This window comes from Lutra lutra, chromosome 3 (assembly GCF_902655055.1).
Source record: "Lutra lutra chromosome 3, mLutLut1.2, whole genome shotgun sequence".
NCBI lineage: Eukaryota > Metazoa > Chordata > Mammalia > Carnivora > Mustelidae > Lutra > Lutra lutra.
The window spans coordinates 83,954,533-83,972,154 of record NC_062280.1 but is presented as its reverse complement, the minus strand read 5'-3'; the positions used below and the strand labels follow the sequence as shown (position 1 = coordinate 83,972,154).

The following is a 17,622-nucleotide window of genomic DNA, read 5'->3' as shown; positions in this document are numbered from 1 at the left end:
GAAAACTCCTTACTTTTCTGAGTTTTATCTCCAGGAACCCTATTAGGTTTGCAGAGAGGATTAGAAAAATATTTCCTCCTGTTTTAACAGGGATAAGAAAAAAACAGGCATACTGAAATACATCCAGAGCATTCTATCCCTAACAAGGTTTGCCCACAAAGCAAGCTATTTCACCAAACCCTAACTGACCTGGGGAAGAGAAATACCCAACTCATGCCTCTTCTTGCCTACCTGACTCACCTAAAGGGGGTAACCTGTGTGTATTAATGCGGGGGGGGGGGGTGCTGAGAAGTACCTGTAAAGGTCACAGCCCAAGAGCAAAGACTCTCACACAGAACAAAATCTAAAATCTAATTATAGGAATATATAATGCTTCCCCTCCCCTAACATCTTCCTACCATATTAAAAGGGCTCCCATATTAAAGCAGGGATTTACAAGTGAAAGAAGAATGCTTAGAGCCTGTTTATGAAATCTCTGGGAATTCCAAAGAAAATGATGGAGACAAAAGCAAAAACACAAGAGCAAATTTCAGCTTCTAACACCTATGGGTACAGCATACAATAAACACAGTCTACCTTTAAGCTGAATAAATACAAAAACCTCACACTAAAGACTTATTTACCTCAGTTCTTTATACACAGTACAATTCTGCTTAACATAATGTTACAAGGCATACTAAAAGAAAAAAAAGATACAGCTTAAAGAGACAGAATTTTGAAATTCTGTGATAGAAATTTTGATGTAGCAAAGATTTTTGAAATTAACAGACAGGAAGTATAGAACAACTGTGACTAGTATGTTAAGGGCTCTAATGGAGAAAAAAGGTAACCTGCAATTACAGATGGGCATTTTAAGCAAAGATGGAAATTTCTAAGAATGAATCAAAAATCATAAACATTAAAAGAGAAATAAAGTATGCTGCTATACTATATGCTTAACAATATACACATGATTATAGCACAAATATCATAAGGAACTGGAATATGAAATTACAAATACCCTGTTACATGATACTTGTACTAACCATTAAATGGTGTATTGTTTTTTGAAAATGGGTTTGGATTGCTCACATATGTACATAGCAATTGTACCAAGACCACTGAGAGAAATTTTTTTTTAAAAGTATAATATATCCTGTGAGAGAGAGCCCTGAATAATGTAAAATGGTCAAAATAAGAGAAGGCAGAAAAAGAGTGGAGGACAAAAAATGAAACAAAGAACAAGGCAACAAAGGGAAAACAGCAATAAATCTGGTAGCTATTAATCCAACTATATCAGTAAGGACTTTAAATATCAGTTGTTGAAGTAAATACAACAAATGAAAAAGAGACTGTCAGAATGGGTATAAAAACAAGACCCAATAATATGTGGTCTCCAAGAGACCTACTTTAAATATAATGAAACAGATGAAAGTACAGAAGAAGGAGGCAGACATATCAGGAATAAAGGGTAAAGGATAAAAGTTAATTCTCCAATAAAATATAATAATCCTTGTGTACACGCCTAATGGAGGGTCAAAATACACGAAGTAAAAACGTGATAGAAATGTAAGAAGAAACTGATGAATTACTCTTACATTTGGAGACCTCAATATCTATTGGTAACTGATAGAAAATCAGGAAAGACATACCTGAATTGAACATGACCATCAGTCAAATGAATTTAATTGATATTTATAAAATATTGCATTCAGCAAGAACAAAATACATGTTCCTCTCAAACTCATATGCACATTCACCAATGAAGACCACATTCTGAACCATATAATACACCTCACATTTGAAAGAACAGAAATTATATAAAGTATGCTCTAACATTATGATGAAATTAAACTAAAAACAAATAACAGAAAGAGACCAATAAAATATCATAAGAGATTAAACAACACATTTCTAAAAAACACATGGGCCAAAGAAGAAAAATCAAGAAAAATAAAAATTGGGAAGGAAATGAAAATGCACACAGAACTCAACCAAATATAAGAGATACAGCAAAAGCAGTACTTAGAGGACAACTTACAGCACTGAACACACATTATCAGAAGAGGAAAGAGACCTAAAATATCAATAATCTAATTTTCTACCTTAGGAAACTAAAATAAGAAAAGCAAATTCAAACCAAACTATGCAAAAGAAATAATACAGATTAGATCAGAAATCAATCAGGAAAATTAACAAAATAACTGGCTCAGTTTAAATTTAAAATTTATTGACATCTTGCCAGGCGAAGAACAAAAGATTTTAAAAAGACACAAATGATTAATATCAGAAATGAGCAAGACCATCAGTACTGACCCTATAAACCTTAAGATGATAAGAGAAAATTATGAACTATGCCCACAAATTTGATACCTCGATGAAATAGACCAATTCTTTGAAAGACACAACCTAATAAAATATATACAAGAAAAAATAAGTAATCTGAATACATTTATATGTACTAAAGAAGGTGAATCAGTAAATAACCTTACAAAACAGAACTTAACACGCCAAGAGAGGTCCACTGGTAAACTCTACCAAACATTTAAGGAAGAAATGATACCAATTCTTTACAAATGATATCAAGTCTCTTTCAAGAAATAAAGGTGAAGGAACACATTCTAACTCATTGTATGAGGTAAGCATTATTCCCTAATAAGAAAACCAGATAACGACATTACAAGAAAGGAAAACTATATTCCATTATCTTCCATAAATACAGATGCAAGAATTCTCAACAAATTAACAAATTCAATCACACGATGTATAAAAATAATTATACACAAAAAAATAAGTGGGATTAATTCCAGGTATGCAAGGTTCATTCATCATTCCTAAAGCAAATGATGTAATCCACAACATCAACAGGATAAAAAAATATTTTATCAAGAGATGCAGAAAAAACATTTCACAAAATCCAACACCAATTCAAAAATACACTAGGAATTGGGGAACCTGGATGGTTCAGTCAGTTAAGTGTACAACTCTTGATTTCAGCTCAGGTCATGATCTCAGGGTTATGAGATTGAGCCCAGCATCCAGAGGCAAAGCCTGCTAAAGATTCTCTCTCACCCTCTTCCTCTGCCCTCCCCCGCAGCACACTTACATACTCTGTCTCTTTCTCTCAAAAAACAAACAAACAAACAAAAACTAAGTCAAATGGAAGCCAAAAAAAAGAATGACTAGGAATAGAAGGAAACTTTTTCAATGGGGGAGAAAAAAAGAATAAATAAATAAATAAATCTAGCTAACACTTTGCATATTGAGAAACTGCCTGCTTTCCCACTCAGACCAAGAACAAGGATCACCACTGGTGCAAAATGTTACTTGAACCCATAGCTAAGTAAGACAAGTAAGACAAGAAAAGGAAATAAAAAGTATACAGACAGGGAGAAAGAAAAAAAACACTGTTTGCAGATGACAGATCATGTATGTAGAAAATCCCAAAGAATATACACACACAAACTACTGAAGCAAAGTTCAAGATACAAAGTTAATATACCAGTGTCAACTGCTTTCCTATACACCAATAATGAACTGGAATTTGAAATTAAAAACACAGTACCATTTATATTAGTACCAAAAAAGAAAAATCCCATAATATAGATATAAATCTGACAACATACAGGTTCTAAATAAGAAAAACTATAAAACTCTGATTAAAAAAAAAAAACAAAGAGGAACTAAATAAATGCACAGATACTCAATTTAAATGCATAAGAAGACTCAGTATTGTTATTATGTCAGTTCTTCCAATCTTGATCTATAGATTCAATGAAATCCCAATCAAAATTCTTAAGTTATTCTGTCGATAAATAAACTGACGTTAAAGTTTACATGGAAAGGATAAAGGCACTGAAAAGCCAACATAATACTGCACTAGAACAAAGGTTGAGATTGGAAACTACCCCACTACAAGACTTACTATAAAGCTAGGCTAATATATACAACTGAACAACCAGAGTTTGAACTACTTGGGTCCATTTACACACACTTTTTTAAATATACAAGTACAGTACAGTACTGAAAGTGTCTTTTTCTTCCCTATGATTTTCTTAATAACACCTTCTTTTCTCTAGATTACTTTAAGAATACAGCATATATTACATACTAGAAACCAAATACATGTTACAAACTGCTTATGTTATATGTAAAGCTTCCAGTCAATAGTAGGCTCTCAGTAGTTAAGTTTGGGGGTGGGAATTAAAAGTTATACACTCATTTTGAACTGTACAGGGGGTTGCAACCTGGGTTGTTCAGGGGTCAACTACACAGTGTGGCAATGGTGGAAGGATAGAAAAATAAATAAATGGAACATAACAGAAGTCAGATACAGACTCACATAAATATCTTTGACAAAGAAGATAATTCAACAAATAAAGTCTAATGGTACTGGAACAAGTGAACATATGCGGGCAAAAAACTGAGTTGACAAAACTTAAACATTTCACAATAATTAACACTAAATGGATAATAAATCCATAAGTTAAGTGTAAAACTATACAACTTCTAAAAAGGAACATAGTAAAAAAATCTGTTACTTTGTGTTTGGCAGTGTTTTCTTTGTTTGTTTGTTTGTTTGTTTGTTTTTAGTAGGCTCGGTACTGGACTCCAATGCGGAGCTTGAACTCATGGCCTTGAACTCATGGCCTTGAGATCAAGACCTGAGCTGAGACTAAATCAGACTCTTAACTGACTGAGGCACCCAAGCATCCCTGGCAATGAATTTTTAGATACAACATCAAAAGCACAATCCAGGAAAGAAAACACTGATGGAAAGAATTTTATTTAAATTAAATACTTTTGCCCTGTGAAAGACACTGTTAAGACAAGCCACAGACAGAAAAAATATTTGCAAAATACATATATGATAAAAGACTGGTATCTAAAACATACAAAGAACTTTGAATTTTCCTTAATAATAACATATCAATACTGGTTCATCAATTGCAAAAAACACATCACTCTAGGCAAGATGTTAACAATAAGGTAAACTGGGTTAATAGTAGGAAAGCTAGGCCAGTGGGAATATATGGGAATTTGCTGTACTCTCAGATCAATTTTTCTATAAGTCCTAAAACTGCTCTAAAAAATGAGTCTATTAATTTTAAAAAATCCAAAAAGAAAAAAAAAGAAAGGATTGATCAAAGTCACAACCTTCACTTTTCCCTGCTGTCAACTATGGTAATCCCAAAACACATGGGAAAATACAGACCCAAACTCTACTCTTTTTAATGACAATTTGTGAAAAACCCAGGTGGGATCACAAACTTATGGAAGATTTGTGAAAATGAAATGTAAGCACAAAAAAACAGTCACTTTCAAGTTAGTACAACAGGCAACCTATAAAATGAAGTAAAAATCTCTGTAGAATACAATGTATGGGCAAAATCTGCCTTGGGAGAATATAACCCTATGGGAATGTTTGCTAAACAATAATGTGAGTCAAAGGAAATATTAACTACTTTAAAAATATTTTAAAACTAATTCATCTGCTTGTTTTTATTCTTAAATCAGAAGAATAGAATATTTACATATGAAAGTAAGAATATATATGAGAACATGCCCACTGGACATGATTCAGACAACAGAGGTCTAATGGCTACTAGTTGCAACACAGCTTTTAAAGAAAATATTTTTGGGTTTTATCCATTTTAAAATAACTAAGACATACACAAATCTAGACGTGATTATTTTGGGAAAACAATGTAAGTTGACATTTCTAGGTCATCTATATAAAAAAATGTACATTCTTATAATGGTGTCAAGATGAAAGCATATGGGAGAAAGCGAAAATGTACAAGTCCACCACTAACACACTTGGACCTTTAATCTTGCCAACTCTGACCTCAATCTTTTGGTTAAAACTTAATAGTAATTTCATTGCCATATTAATCAAAGAAGCAGTAAAATATCTAAAATTTTATTGTGTTTTTACTGAAGATGAGAAGGGACACTGGGAGAAGAATGTGATATTAAGGGGAAAAAAGAAATGGAAGAAAACTTTGGCATCCCCAACAGATGCTTCTTTGAAGATAAGCACCTAGGAAAGAATCTGGAGTGAAAAGGAGGAATAAAACTGAAATAGAAGAAGGGGAAGAACTGTAAATTCCAGGTTTTATCTACATTTTTATTTATAACGTTCAACTTATATCTCATTTTCAAACTTAAGCATTCCATAAAACGTCTCATTGGTCAATCCTATTCAAACAGAATAAACACGTAACAACAAGATCACTTAATAACCAGTATTTTAATTTGGGCTAGAATTCATCTTCAAAAAACTGAAGTGATAAGACAGTTAAAATTAAATGGAGACCTTATCTCTCTCCTTCAAAAGACAAGGTTCTATACAGTAACAGAAGAAATTTACATTGGGAAATAACCAGGCACAGCAGATCAGAGTATCACTTAAAAAAAAAAAAAAATCAGGGGCGCCTGGGTGGCTCAGCTGGTTGAGCAGCTGACTCTGGATTTCAGCTCAGATCATGATCCCAGCGTCATGGGAAGGAGCCCCATGTAGGGCTCCATGGAGTCTGTTTATCCTTCTCCCTCTGCTCCTCCCCCATTCCCTGGCCCTGCTTGCTCACTCTATCACTAAATAAAATCTTTTAAAACAATATCAAATGTGATTCTTGTGCTGTTTTCACCTGGTTCTCAGGCTTATGCCATGAACAGGGTTTCTCACAATAGGCACTAATGACATTTTTTAACTAATTTGTTGTAGGTGGCTGTCCTATGCATTGTAGGATACTCAACAGCATCTGCAGTCTCTACGCACTGATTTTCAATAGCAATTCACCCTTAACAATCAGATATGTCTCTGGACATTGCCAAATGTCTCCTGGGGGTCATACTGTCAAAGCTGAGAACCACTGACTTAGAGGCAAGAGACTGGAAAATTCTTTTCATTGGGCTCTTATTAGCCCAAGAGAAAAGGCTTCCAAATAACAGCAAAAAAGTGGGTATCAGGATTCCCCCACCAAATATGCTGCAGAGAAATCTTCCCAAAGGTTGATCCATTAGCATTTAAGCAAGGCTCAGCCAAATTCAGAGAGCATGAAAAAGCTTCTTAATGCTCTTTATACAAATTTGAACACACAACCAAGGATCACAAGATAGCTAAGGAAAGCCTCTAAGATGAAAGCCTTTAGAGCATCCTAACAGAAAGGATAACTTGGAGATAAGAAAGTAGGCAGAAATAAACTTTAAAATGTAACTTTAATTAAATTCATAAAGAGAAAAATAATCAGGATGCCATTTTAAAAATGCAGAGATCAAAAAAGTACTGGAAATTAAGAACAAAACAATAGAAATTAAAGTCTGAATGTTTAAAGAAATCAAGTAAGTATTCAAGAAACTGTAAAGCAAAGGACTGGGAGAAGATCAAATATGGGAGAGAAGAAATACATCTAAGAATATAATGTCTAATTGCAATTTCAGAGCCAAAAACACAGGCAAGGAAATCAGAGCAGAAGTATCTGAAACCTTCTCAGAACTAAGGAATACAAGTTGCCAGACAAAAGAACCCATGAAATGCACAGCAAAGTGGATGCCTATAGACTCATAACTCACCTCACATCACCGTGACATTTCAGAACACTAGCTACAACAAAGAGAATCTTCTATAAGCTTCAAACAAAAAGGGTACAGGAGCTTCCACTGGGAATAAAAAAGTGAAATGCAAATTGTTGAAAATACAGCTTCAAATTTTATATCAAACACTAAGGATTACTTTGCAATTCTGAAGAAAAACATTTCCAACTTAGAATCCTACACTCAAACTAAGTTACGGCAACCTAAAGACATTCAGAGGTACAGAACACCTCAAAACATCTGCCACTTAGCTACTGGAGACTGACCGAACAAAATCAATTATTAATCTTAATAGATAACTATTAACCCTTTAATGATGATAACCTAAGTTAAATTCTAAAAGCGTGTACTCGGGCGCCTGGGTGGCTCAGTTGGTTAAGCGACTGCCTTCAGCTCAGGTCATGATCCTGGAGTCCTGGGATCGAGTCCCGCATCAGGCTCCCAGCTCCATGGGGAGTCTGCTTCTCCCTCTGACCTTCTCCTCACTCATGCTCTCTCTCACTGTCTCTCTCTCTCTCTCAAATAAATAAATAAATAAAACTTAAAAAAAAAAAATAAAAGCGTGTACTCAAAAAAAGAAAAAAGATCCCCAAAGAAAATTCAGTGATGCAAAAATTAACACAAGCAAAGAATTACATGGGATGTAAGAGAGGATACATCACAGGATAGAGACAGGTTGCATGAGGAGCAGCCATATCAAGCAGCCAGCCTAAACTGGAGATCAGAATGTTCTAGGAGAAATTCTCAATGATGGTTGAACTAGTTGAACAACACAGAACAACAACAACAACAAACAACAACAATAAAAACTTCTGAACCTGTGGAGGGGAGATGATGATAACATGCAGAGTTTGGGGGACTGAATTAATCATAAATATTGAGAAACTATACAGACATAGAATGGTTATCTACCAAAAACTAAGGTATCACTGGAATGCTGGGAGAGGGCATGGGTATTTGTGGGAAAAACCTAAATTTACACCATCCACAGAGGAAGTCAACAGATAGTGCCTAAAATGGAAAAATTAAGTGGTAGCATATGTTACTTGGAAATATGGAGTTAAATACCAAAAAATCAGACAAAAAAAGTATAAAAACTGTTTTCCCCAGAGATGGGGATATGGGGGCTTTAACAGCCACCCTGTCCAACATCACACCTTCCTGGGGTTTAGGAAGATGTGGGGATAGAGGCCCAACCATTTCTGTCCACCATGGTACAACTCTGGTGGGACACACTCTGGAGAATAAACTTGTGTTAAGTTAAACTTGTTTTTAATAAGCCATGTAGAAGTAGTTAATATTCCAAGAACATGTTCTTTTACATTTTAAACTATTTAAACTTTTACATTTTACATATAATAGTTTAAACTATTAACTCAAAAACTACTTGAAACTTTTCTAAATTTTAACTAACTTGGGGGCACCTGGATGACTCAATTAAGTGTCTGACTCTTGATTTCAGCTCAGGTCATGATCTCAGGATTTAGTTAGAGCCCTGGATGGGCAGACCCACAGACTGAGAAAACAGAAGGGCTGCGCTGCTGGTAGCTTTCCTAGGCTACGAGGGAAAAAAAAAAAAAAGCACAGGATCCACCAAAAGTGGGATGCAAATATATCATCACCCAAATTAAGTTGAGATCCTAAGAGCAACATCATCAGGATCAGGGAGAAACTAGATGGAAAACAGAACTCATATGACTCATGACTTGAAGCCCTGCTAAATAGCGCATGCGTGCGTGTGTGCATGCGTGCATGCGTGCATGTGTGTGTGTATAAAACAAGTACTCTGAAGTCGAACATGAACTAAGTGACTTGGGACTGGTAGCATGCATAAACAACTTTCCCAGGAAAACATGCCTTCCTAAAGTAGATACCATTATCCTAAGACTTAAATAATTCTGTAATTTTTCATATCCAACAACTCGGACATAGTCACACAAGGAAAAAAATCAACCAGCAGAAACAGACCCTTAAAAAATTAAGAAACTGAAATTATCAGTTAAAAACAACAAATAACCAATACTGGGCCAAAAAAACCCACAACTGTAATTTTTAGCAAGTAGTTAGAAACAGTAAAAAATTGGGTCATTTACTTCTTAAAAAGATACTGATCCAGAGATTTAAGCATCTCAACCCAAAACAGGAAAAAGAATTCTATCCAAAATATCATAAGGAAATAGCAGAAAACTTAAAGAAAACATTTTTTAGAGATTTCTTTCAAAGCAGCAAGTATTAGATTGACAGCTGACTTCTCAAATCACTAATGGAAGCTAAAAAAATTCAAAAGGCAAAAACGCACAGTGGAACGTTATCTTCAAGATTCTGAAAAACAACCAAAGTTTACAGTTTAAAAGACCCAAAACATTCTTCAAGATTGAAGATGAAACAAGACACTGTAAGATAAGCAAAAAATTAAGATAACTCGCCTTCAGTACAACTGTATTAAAGATACTCTAAACAGTATTAAAAGCAAAACGAAAAAGATTTTCAAAGAAAATTGAGAGATGCAAAAATTAATGAAGACCGAAAATGGTAAAAATATAGGCATATGTAACTGAATGTTGATGGTAAGAACAGTACTGTCCAAGAGAAATACAATACCACGCATATACATAATTTAAAATTTTCTAGTATCTACATTAAAAAAGGTAAAATTAATTTATTATAATTTCAACATACAGTTATAATAAAAAGCTAAATTATTCTATTGTTTTCATACTAAGTTTCAGAAATCTGCAATTTGACATTTACAGAACATGACAATTCAGATGCTAAATTGTCATCAGAAATATTTGACCTTTATTTTTATAGTTTCCAATTGAAAAGTACATTTACATATCCAGGTTGTTCCAAACATACTTAAGGGCTTTTCAACAACCAAATCAAGTATCAACTTTCCAAATTTAAATTAGCAATACATAAAACTAAAAATTCAGTTCCTCAGCAACACTAACCACATTTCAAGTTGTCCATGACCAGCCACAAGCGGGCTATGGTATAGAACCTCTTTGAGTTAAAATTACAAATAAATTTAAAATAATACTAATGGCATATAAGCCAATAAAAAAATGAAGAGAAAATCATCCAGGAAACAAGAAATGTTCCAAGCACACAGAAAATATTTGCCACACTGGTCAAATCTTTAAGTAAAACATAGACAACCCAACAGAAACACTGTGGTAAAGAAACGACATTCCAAACAAGAAACTGAAATAGCCAATAAATTTTTTACAAAATGCTCAAAGTCATTAATAACCAGAGCACTGTAAATTAAAACAATAATAAGCCACATTCATCATGTGGCAAAAATGAAAAATGTCAACTGTTGGTGACACTGTTAAAAAAAGTTATGTATCATATACTGTTGGTAGGAGTATAAACTGTCTATTTTGGGAAAGTTTGGCATAATCTACACTGTACAAAAATAAATGCTATGTGCATAAAAATACATGCATTAAGTACATTCATAGTAGGATTGCTTATAATTGCTAAAAACTAGACACAATCCAAATGTCCATTAAACTTAGACTAATTAAATTAATTGTGGTTTATTAATAAAAGGACTTACTACACACCACTTACTATAGACATTACTATATAAAAATGAAAAAACATTACTACAGCTAAATGCACTGAGTTAAATACTGATGCACAAGAGGCAAATAGTACATAATGTATAATCTTTTCATATAGGTAAAATACAGGCAAAATTCATCTACATCGTGTAGGAATGCCAACATCGGTGGTTACAAAAATACTTGAAATAAAAATAGGAAATAATTACAATAAAAATTCAGTTAGTGTTAACCTCTGGAAGTGGTGAGTAGAATATTCAAGGATGGATGGGGGCAGGAGTTGGTCTCCAATGCCAAGAATGTTCTAGTTCTTGAATTTGGTAGTGATCACCAAGGTGTTGACTTAGTAATTATTCATTATACTACATACCTATGATTTGTGCATTTTTTGCGTATTTAGTATCTTAACATAAAAAAATTTGAATTTGTTACCGAAGGCACTTATATTGCTTTGCTATAATTTTTTTTCTTTTATAAAGTGGTAAATGTTGCAATACAAACAAAATTTTAAGGCACAAGAGTCTAGTTTTTAATTCCGTTTCACAAACTACACACAAGAAAGAAGCACTAGGCAATAGTGTATAAATAGGGTCCACTGCCAAAATGTAAGTAAAATGTAGAAAAGTAGCAACTTTAATGGACAGCGTATTCCTAAAGAACTCATTACAGAATTAAATAATACCAATACAACAAAATGAGGAATTTTAGATTACTGGTCTTAGAAGAAACTATAAAGAGTGATCATCTTTCAAAGTACTTTTACCAAAGAAGATTACTGAAAGACAGCAACGGCTCTAGTTAAGATTGTATGAAATCAGTATGAAAAAGAAATGGTGATATTTTATAAAAAAAGAAAGAAAGAAAGAAAGGCTTACTAATGTAAATTCATGAATTCTTTAGTAGTTTAAATTATTATCTTATGAGGGAAACATTTCCAGCAAAAATAGGTGGCATTTAATTGAGAAACCATCTGAGACTAGTAACCAAAGAAACTTAAAACAAAATGCCCATTTAAAAATCTCTCATCTACACTAGAGAAAGAGAATTTTATGTCCCTTCTCTATAAACCGTAACGACATCGACGACTACACCATCCCATATCCCTTTTCTCAGAACAAGCAGAAGCACTGCGCTGCAGCAACAACGCCAAGATACGGGAGGGAAATTCCGTTCAAGACTTCCCAGCTTGCTCCCTCCTCCCCAAAACCACTCCAGAATTCCATCGCATAGCGAAGTAAGGAATGATGGTCATAATACCCAATGCAAGTAATGCATCTAATGCCCGAAGGTGTCAAAATTCACACACGGAGCTTTTCTCTCCTCCTGTTCTGAGCTGAAGAAACAGTCAACAGTCATCTGCAGAAGCTCCACAGATCCCATTTCTCTTTAGCAGCAGGATCAAATTTCCTCATCACCACTGGGTGTAGTCAGCACCCCGCCAGAGATCTGCTCTCTTGAGGAATCCCTGCAGGCGTCAGGGATTCGTCAGCAGCCTCACAGGAAGGCCACGAGACAGAAGGGGCCTGCCTGGCCTAGACAAGCCTGCTCCTTCCCGCATTTCCAGTCTCCGCAACCTTCCGTCCTCATTCTTTTCGATTTGCCTTTCGCCACTGGCGACCCTGCCTTTCGTTTTCAGGCTAGACTGCCCCATGTTACCTCTCACAGAAAAGTCTGCCCTTACCAGGGCAGAGCAAGAATCTAGCGAAAACAGGAACCGCTTCATGGTCCACTCACCCCGTAGTCGGCTCAGCTTCACCTGCTACTGCCAACGGTACACCACTACTCCCGACATTCCCCGCGCACGCACCGCGTCTCCCACCCCGCCCCACTCCCGCCCAAACACGTGACTTACTTGCGTCTCCGTCCACGCCCACTTCCGTTCCTCCGCTTTCCCTTGGGAGAGAGGAGGGGGGCACGGGGTGTTAAAGAGTAGCGACTTCCTCCTACTCCCCGCCCCCGCCCCTCTACCCCCTGCTACAATGTCTTCCGGGTCGCAAGTGCCTCGGAGCCTTCTGGGAAACCGTATCATTTCCTCCCCTCCCCCTCCTCCTGCCTTCAACCAACCAGCCTCCCGTCAGGGAGGGACATGCGCAGTGAGTGCCTCCCGTCTCTTCTACCCGAACCCCCCCTCCCCCCCCCCAGCAGAGAGACCCCAGCAGCAGCAGCAGCTGATGATGAAGAGAGAGGCAGTGGCAGAGGGGGGGCACCTTTTATTTCTATTTTTAAAGGGACAGGACACTAATTTTACCCCACTTCAACCTTGAATTGAGGGGGGTGGGGGGAAGGCGGCTGAGTTCCTTCCCCCACCCTCCAGCCCTGAGACCTGAGAGGGGGATTGAGCCTGAGAAAGAAGAAGAAGGAGTTTCTTCTTCTTCGAAAACCCCCATCCACGACTCCTACCCCCTCACCCCTCCACTAGCCTCCCTCCCGAGCCCCCTCCACCCTCCTCCTCTTTGGCCGTGAGAGGAGGAGAGAAAGAGACCAAAAGCCTCTTAGCAACACAGACCCTTTGCTGCTGCTGCTGCTGCTGCTGCTGCTACTGCTACTGCTGCTGCTGCTGCTTGGCCCTGGCTGGAGACATCTCACTACACCCAGGAGCAGCCACTTCCCCAGCTCTCCTCCTCCTTCGCCTCCTCCTCCTCCACTCCCCCCCCCCTTTATTACCCTTTGTGTCATCCTCCACAGCTCCAGGGAAGGCACTCAAAAGTGGGGGGCAGGAAAGGTAAGTGTGTCTGTGGGGGCTTCATTGCCTTCCTCTGGCTCTGACTTTAACTCCGGGGCAACAGTAGCACCAAACCGCATACGCAGTGGAGCTCCGGGGTGAGGAGGGGGTGGTGCTGGGGGGGGGGGGGTGAAGGAGGGGTTGGAGTGGGGAGGGGTGTGTGAGGTGGGTGCCCATCCTGTCAGAGGAGGAAGGGCACTTTTATTTTTATTTGCTGTTGTCAAAAGTGGTTTCTCTTCTGGAGCTAACATCTGATTGTGTCTTGCTCCAGTGGGGGAGAATACAAAAACAACCCCCTCCTTCCTCCAATGAGGCGCCAGGGAAAGAGACAGAGAGAGGCACACTTTCTAGATGTCACTTGAAAAAATTCATTTGGAGAGCTTTTTTCCTTTTTCCCCAGGAAAAGCTCCACTGCATTCGTTTCTGAGTGGGAAAATGTCGGGATTTGGATTGTATTGGAACTGCTTATCCATTTGTAGACCTGAGTGTTTTCCCCTTTTTGGTTCTGTATATGGTTTGGAAATTGACTTCAGTGTTGGAACAGACTTGATTGGTTTTTGCTTTCTGGGTTTAATTTTCCTTTTTTGTTGTTGTTGTTGTTGTGTCTGACTTGCATGGAAGATTTCAAATTTTTAGTTGATAGAGGCCTTTGGTTAGGTTTTGACTTGTATTACTGCTTTTTTTGTTAAATGTTTGTTTCATATATTAGCATGTAAAGTTCAAAGCTTAAAATGCTCAAAGTTTAAATACCTCCGGTATTATCTCTCCCTACATACGTTCTTGATAATTATTTTCTATAAGATGAGAATATTAGCTATTTCCTAATTAATCTGGGTATTTTTCTAATCTTTGTAACTTGTCTGAACAAGTAATCCCCATTGAAAACTTTATGTTGTTCTGGCTTCATGGAAGGCCATACCTCTCCATCAATAGTTTGCCGGATTGATACCACTTTCAGTTTTAACTGAATTATTTATTTAGTGTTGTAAATTGAGATGAGCTTTTCATCTCTTGGGGTACCAAACCAAATTGATCACTGTATGTGAAAGAACACAAATTTCTAAAATATACTTTCATGAGTCAAATAATGAAGATGTACTTATTATATTCATTGTAGTTAGACAAAAATTGAAAGATAAATCCAGGTTTCGGTTTATAGAATAACAGTCTTCATAAAAAATCACTATGGCTTTCAAAATCAGTGCTGTATTTTATTTCACAAATGCTAGAAACTATGTTTCCAGTGTAGGCCTTTTACTAGGGCTTACATTGGAAAGTGGCATTTTGTTTCATACATGCATTTCTTTATCCTTTCCTTGAAGATGGATGCACACATACATATATACACTTTCTCACGCACACACACTCTCTCTGTCTCTCACACACACACCCTTTTTTGTAACTGCATTGGTATCTCTGATCCCATAATTTATGTCAGCAAAAAATATTCTTTTGTAAAGCAGAAATTTTATGATCAGACTGGTAATATGAAAATAGCAATTTGATCAAATAGAAAGGAATGAAGAAAAATAAATCTAGATGGATATTTGACGTAAATATTATTAAAACGTGGTAATACTTTTTAATTTTTATTTTCTTAATGGTAAAACCAAAACATAATGATGCTTCTATTTTAGTGGCAGAAATGCATTGCAACTGTAGAAACTTGTTCTGTAAAATTTTCATTAATGTGTGCAAAAGTAGACATTTCAACACAAGGGGGAAAAGCTGTATAGCAATAAACAATATGGTCTTATTTCCTTCCTTTCTGTCATCAATTTGAACAGTTTCTTACCTTCCGCTGAGGTGTAATTGGTGCACTTCAGCAGAAATCTGTGTCAAGTTCAAGTTTTTCTCCCAACATCAATACTACTATTTCAGGTCCACCTAGGATTTCTCGTCCTCACCCTACTTCCTCAGCAACCTTAACATAAGAGGGAGAAAGTAGAACTTAGTGAAGAAATCAATTTTAAGTAAAGCAAATTGTGTATATATTGGAAGATAGTTGCCCCGTCGGCAGCTGAGTGAAAATTTACAGTCTTGACAATAATACCTTTACTTAAGTTGTGTCTGCTCTTCTTTTGAAAATGTTCCTATATCCCACCACTCATAGGGTAATTCTGTGTGGTTTGAGGTTTCCAGACTTCCTCTAAGTTGGATAATGATTTATATTTAGAAAACCCTTTTTATTATGGCTTATATTTTAAATATGAAGACATTTTAGGATTGTAATTTTCATCTAAGTGATATCTTGGAGATCACTTTATCCAGCTCTTCAATTTTCATATTGCTGAATTTCAGAGAGCTTGAGGAACTTGCCTAGGTTCCAAGGCCTCTAAGTGGGCAGAACATGGACCAGAGAACTGAGGTCTCTTGACAGTCACTATGCTATACGACCTCATTCTTATGAGGTCGTGAGTGAGACTCATTCACAGTTTTGTGTATAGCACTTAGGGATTTTATATGGAGGCATATTATTCTAAGAATATTTAGGTATATAGCTTTAAGCTAAAATTTTGTCTATTTATAACTCACTTATTTGTTGTTGATTTAAGAGGTACTGATTTCTCTCATTCTAGATAGTTACTATTATGAGAATTATTTCAGCTTCCTCTGATGCTTATTTTTTCTCTGCACTTCTAATTAATAAATATACTTCTTACTTACTTCTTACTCTTGGATTAAAGACATGTATATAAGAATGATACATAATATATTATGAATGTTTACCTGTTAGTCTTGCTGTGTGAACCACTTAAGACTAAGGATTCTTGTCTTGTTAACATTTTATATCCCTCACAGCAGTGTCTGGTGCACAGTAGGCCCTACTGGTTATTTGTCATAATTGATAATAGAGTTAGGCATATTTAAATTTCTTTACTCCCATATGTGGAATTCGTTTCCTTTCTTCCTTTTTCTTTCCTACAATTTCTCCACTACCATGATTTTTTAAATTTGTTTTTACTGTAGCTCTCACTTTTTCTGTCAGCCAAAATAAATCCCGATAACAATATAGTATTTATAGAAAATAAAAACATATTCCCTTTAATCCTTGTACAGGATGCAATTTAACAATCATTTATTTTTAGTAAGAGATTTCAAAAAAATTCCAATTAAAAATATACTGGCAAAAGTTCAAGATACACTTAAATTTCATTTCATTGAATGCCTAGTGCAATAGGATATTGGAATGATTAGGCCACTTTTACCAGCTCTATAAAGCAACTGTTACTTAGGTGACATGTTTCCCTGACTTTGTTTTTTTGATCCTTACCCAGACACTTATCAACTTGCCAGTTTTCTATGGATATGAAGATTTACTCCTAGTCATCACTGGGACCCCATGAAGTCAGCCAGAAAGCCTATGCCCAACTTATGTACCTTTGCAAACTTGTCTGGATTTTGAATGTATGTGCAAAACATATTGTATTTAGGTATTCATTAAGCATCTAATGAGCCTCTGCTGTCTGTCAGGCACTGTGCTAGGCATCTGAAAAACAAGGATGGTCCCTACAGTTTAATATGAAGAGATATTTTTATTGTATTCCACAAGTCTATTGGTCATAACTTTATTTTGATGTTTTTTCCTAAATAAATTTTATATTAATTAAATGGATACTGTTAGGTGGAAAAATGCATGTTTAAGAAGAATTTTGCTGTATTTTATTAAAATAGAAAAATATAAAGAAAAATTTTCCACTTAATACTGTATTCTGGGGATTTCTATTCTGTATATAATTAATTAGTTTT

At 36.0% G+C, this 17,622-nt stretch overlaps 1 protein-coding gene and 1 long non-coding RNA gene across 2 annotated transcripts in view; one reads left to right on the top strand and one right to left on the bottom strand.

Moving 5' to 3' along the window:
• ORC4 (origin recognition complex subunit 4) overlaps positions 1-12,906 on the bottom strand; it is a 95,607-nt gene extending 82,701 nt beyond the window's left edge. The window contains 1 exon segment of the mRNA XM_047722410.1: positions 12,807-12,906. Within this exon segment, the coding sequence (XP_047578366.1) occupies positions 12,807-12,873 (67 nt within the window). The 5' untranslated portion in view covers positions 12,874-12,906.
• A 195-nt stretch (positions 12,907-13,101) lies between these two features.
• LOC125095865 (uncharacterized) overlaps positions 13,102-17,622 on the top strand; it is a 216,229-nt gene continuing 211,708 nt past the window's right edge. The window contains exon 1 of the long non-coding RNA XR_007125974.1: positions 13,102-13,872. This is a non-coding gene — a long non-coding RNA (uncharacterized LOC125095865). The remainder of the gene's footprint in view (positions 13,873-17,622) is intronic.